The 4635-nt window shown below is 40.9% G+C and overlaps 1 protein-coding gene across 1 annotated transcript in view; it reads right to left on the reverse strand.

Annotated features, from left to right (window-relative positions):
* Positions 1-3416: 3416 nt before the first annotated feature.
* LOC105124639 (vegetative cell wall protein gp1-like) overlaps positions 3417-4635 on the reverse strand; it is a 5995-nt gene continuing 4776 nt past the window's right edge. The window contains exon 2 of the mRNA XM_011024741.1: positions 3417-3554. Coding sequence (XP_011023043.1) covers positions 3433-3554 — 122 coding nt within the window. The 3' untranslated portion in view covers positions 3417-3432. The remainder of the gene's footprint in view (positions 3555-4635) is intronic.

The following is a 4635-nucleotide window of genomic DNA, read 5'->3' on the forward strand; positions in this document are numbered from 1 at the left end:
GCGCTCTTCCTCTGTGCGTGGAGACATTGAAGCACTTAGCTTAAAATGAGGAGCTAGAGGTGTACTTACAGGCTTGGTCTTACCATCTACCCCAAATCTCTTTAGAATTTTCTTCAAGTATTGGGTCTGTGTCAAACAGATTGTGCCTTTTCTTCTGTCTCTCTGAATCTCCATGACAAGAATCTTCTTAGCTTCTCCAAGGTCCTTCATTTCAAACTCAGTTCTCAGTTGAGCTTTCAGTCTGTCAATCTCCACTTTGCTCTTTGATGCAATCAATATATCATCCACATATAAGAGCAAATAGATGAAAGAACCATCAAGAAGTTTGCGAAAATATACACAATGATCAAACTGACTCCGTGTGTATCCATGTTCTATCATGAACTTGTCAAATCGCTTATACCACTGGCGAGGAGATTGTTTCAATCCATACAGTGACTTCTTCAGTTTACAAGCCCAATTCTCTTTCCCAGTTACTTTGAAACCATCTGGCTGAGACATGTAAATTTCCTCTTCCAAATCTCCATGTAGGAAGGCAGTTTTCACATCAAGTTGGGCTAACTCCAAATCAAACTGTGCAACCAAGGCTAGCAGAATACGAATTGATGAATGCTTAACAACTGGGGAGAATACCTCATTATAATCTATCCCCTCCTTCTGAGCATAGCCTTTTGCTACCAATCTTGTTTTGAAACGGATGTTGTCTTTTCCTGGATTACCTTCCTTCTTAGCATATACCCACTTGCAACCAATTGTCTTCTTTTCCTTAGGGAGTTGTACCAAATCCCAAGTCTGATTCTTGTGGAGAGATTTCATCTTTTCATCCATTGCCTCTTTCTATTTTGCACTTTCTACACTCTGTACTGCTTCTTTGTAGGTGTAGGGGATTCCGTCATCAATCACCGAAAGTGCATAAGCCACCATGTTACAATACCGAGCAGGTTTCTTGATAACTCTTTTCGGTTTACTCGTTGCAATGGATTCTTGTTGTGTGGTTGCTGAAGTTGTTGCATCCTCTTCATCTGAACTTTCATCTAAATCTCCTTCAGTAGAGATTGTCTGAACAGTCTTTATAGGAATGACTGAAGTCTCCAACTCCACCTGTTGTGCATCACCAGTCTGTTTTTCCTTCTCCTGTGATTTCTCTTGCTGTAGCATGCCAGACTCATCAAAAGTGACATCTCTACTCAAAATCACTCTCTTTGATTCAGAACACCAGAGTCTGTAACCTTTTACTCCTCCACTAAAGCCCAAAAATATAGCTTTCTTGGCTCTAGGATCTAGCTTGGACTCAGTAACACGATAATATGCTGAGCAACCAAATATACGCATAGAGTCATAATCATTTGCAGGAGAGCCTGACCATACCTCTAAAGGGGTTCTTCCATTTAATGCTGCTGAAGGTAACCGGTTAACAATATGACGAGCATAGCTTAATGCCTCGCCCCAGAACACTTTGCTTAGTCCTGAATGTGATAGCATACATCGGACTTTCTCTACCAATGTGCGATTCATGCGTTCTGCTACTCCATTTTGTTGTGGTGTTTTGCGCACAGTAAAATGTCGCTTGATCCCTTCATCCTGGCAAACTTTAAAGAAAGGATCTGAAGTGTACTCACCACCATTATCTGACCGAAGAGTCTTAACTCTCCTTCCCGTTTGAGTCTCCACCATTTTCTTCCATTTCAGAAAGATATCAAGGACCTCATCCTTGTGTTTCATCATGTACACCCATACTCGTCTTGAGAAATCATCAATAAAAGTAACAAACCAACGATTACCTCCAAGAGATTCATTCTTTGAAGGTCCCCATATGTCTGTGTGAACATAATCAAGAATCCCTTTTGTATTGTGTACCGCAGTGCCAAACTTGACTCTTGTCTGTTTTCCAAGAACACAATGCTCACAGAACTCATGCTTCCCAGTTTTGGCGCCTTTTAATAGACCTTGCTTGACCAATCCTTGCAAAGCCTTTTCACCGGCATGCCCTAAGCGCATGTGCCAAAGTCTGGAATTATCTGCTTCATCATCTTCTATGCTTTTGGAAACAGCTGTTGTACCAGTAACAGTAGATCCATCCAGGAAATATAAGTTTCCTTTCCTCGTGCCTCTTAAGACAACTAATGCACCACGAATTGCTCTCAGGACTCCACCATGCATGATAATCTTATAACCATTGGATTCTAGGACTCCAAGTGAGAAGAGATTTTTCTTCAGGTCAGGTGCATACCGTACCTCTGTTAGTGTCTTGACTACCCCATTATGCATCTTCAGATGGATAGTCCCAATCCCTTTGATCTCACAAACATCATCATTACCCATCAACACAACTCCTCCATCGAACTCCTCGAGTCTCGAGAATAAGTGCTTGTTAGGGCACATGTGATAGGAACATGCAGAATCAAGAATCCATTCACCAGAATGGTTTTCTGGTGATGAGACCATGAATGCAGAGTCTCGTTCATCCTCATCTCGTGCAACGTTCACAGTTGGTTCATCTTTTTCCTTATTGCCCTTGATCGGACAATCTTTCTTCCAGTGCCCCTTTTTATGACAAAAGGCACACTCATCTTTTACAAGATATCGTCTGTTTGATGATTCTCCTCTGGATTTTGAGCGAGATCTCCCTCGCCCTCGAAATCTTCTAGGGTTTGTTCTGCCTCTAACTGTCAATGCTTCTGACGTTGACTCCTTGTGAACAATCTGATCCTTCTTCCGGTACTCATTGTTCACCAAAGCATTGGACACATCAATGAATTTAATCTTTTCTTTACCATACAGTAAAGTGGTGACGAGATGTTCATATGTGTCAGGCAGTGAATTCAATAACAGTAGAGCTTTATCTTCATCATCAATTTCCACATCTAAATTCTTCAAATCAGCTATCATTTTATTGAAATCATTCAGATGCTCATTCATAGAAGTACCTTTCTTGTGCTGAAAGCGGAAGATCCTTTTCTTCAAGTAGAGACGATTCTCTATACTCTTTTTCATAAACTTGTCCTCTAGTGCTTGCCATAATTCCTTTGCAGAGTTTTGTTCTGAAAAGGCGTACTTCTGATCCTTTACAAGACAAAGTCGGATGGAACTACAAGCTAACCGATTTATCCTTTCCCAGCTTTTATCATCCAAATCCTCCAGTTTATCTTCTAGAGTGAAATCCAAATTCATTTGGACAAGCATATCCATGACTTCACATTTCCACATGCCAAAATTACCCTTCCCATCAAACTTCTCCACCTCAAATTTGGTACTCGATACCGGGATATATTGTGGAGGTATACTAGCATTTCCCACTAATCTTTCTTCTAGAATATCAGTCATTAGGACGTCTTTGGATTACAAATAGACTTGTATATGCTATATCCAATCAAAGCCATACTAATGGTACATGTAATTAAGCTTTCACACCAAGGAACAAGGTGAAGAAAATCAAGGCTTAGTTGTAGCTGATGGTGGGGAGAACGGAATAGAGGGAATTGCAGTAGGGATTGGAATTGTTGGGATTGAAGGCATGCTTGAAAGTGGAGGCAATGTGACCTTGGGGACAGCAGGCATTGTTGGCATTGTTGGCATTGTTGGAAGTGTCGGCAGGCTAGGAAGAGGAGGCAAAGCAGGCTTAGGCAGGGAAGGTTGAGTGGTTGGCAAGGTTGGCATTGTGGGCTGTGGTAGAGTAGGTATGGAAGGCAATGGTGGCAATGTTGGTTTAGGCAAATTAGGCAACTGCAGAAGATTACGAGCCGCTTCGCCAGCCGAAAATGACAATGCAATGAAGAGAACCAAGATAAAACAATTGAGACTTGCCATGCTGCTAATGATTCAAGGCCTCACAGGACTAAGAGCTAGCAAGATATATAAAGTTGTAGGAAATCTTGTGTGCCATTCCAGGACTCCTCTTTGGGGTTTATATAGATGGAGATGAAGAGGGGAAATCTATATCTCTGGCATGGTTGGTATAGTTGAGAATACAGGAGACTGGTTTTGAGTTTTGTTCTTGTTAGTTCACCTTCTTATCTATGCCATTGAAAGTAATATATCATATCTATGCCATCTATGCCATTGAAAGTAATATATCATATGCTATCGTTGTTGGCTTGCTATGTTTTTCTTCTGTTTTTTTCCCCACTTGGGATTCAAAAACTTTAAATTCTTCCACTGCCCCTCTTTTTCAAGGTGAATAGGTACTGTTATGGGTTGTTGACCAGAAATCAGAGTAGATATTTGTATGATTTTGTTGCCCACAGTGTCGGTAAACAAAAAAGAGTGTAGATCGATGGAATTCAGAGAGACTACTTGTAACCCTTGAAAGTGTAAAATCGGTAAACAAAAAAGAGTGTAGATCGATGGAATTCAGAGAGACTACTTGTAACCCTTGAAAGTGTAAAAAACACAAGACCTCGTGCAAGAGAATCAAGAACAAAGTTGTGTTGGGAAAACTCGGAACAACCGGACACCAATTTACCCGGATCAATTCAGCGGAATACAATTACAATTCACAAGTCCCAATTCTTTCCCTCTTTGTGCAGTAAAACAGAATCAAACAATGATGAAAAATAATGCAAATAATCACAAAATCAACACCAAGATTTTTAACGTGGAAAACCCGATGCGGGAAAAACCCCGGGACCGTAGTCC

This window comes from Populus euphratica, unplaced genomic scaffold, assembly GCF_000495115.2.
Source record: "Populus euphratica unplaced genomic scaffold, PopEup_1.0 scaffold35.1, whole genome shotgun sequence".
Taxonomy (NCBI): domain Eukaryota; kingdom Viridiplantae; phylum Streptophyta; class Magnoliopsida; order Malpighiales; family Salicaceae; genus Populus; species Populus euphratica.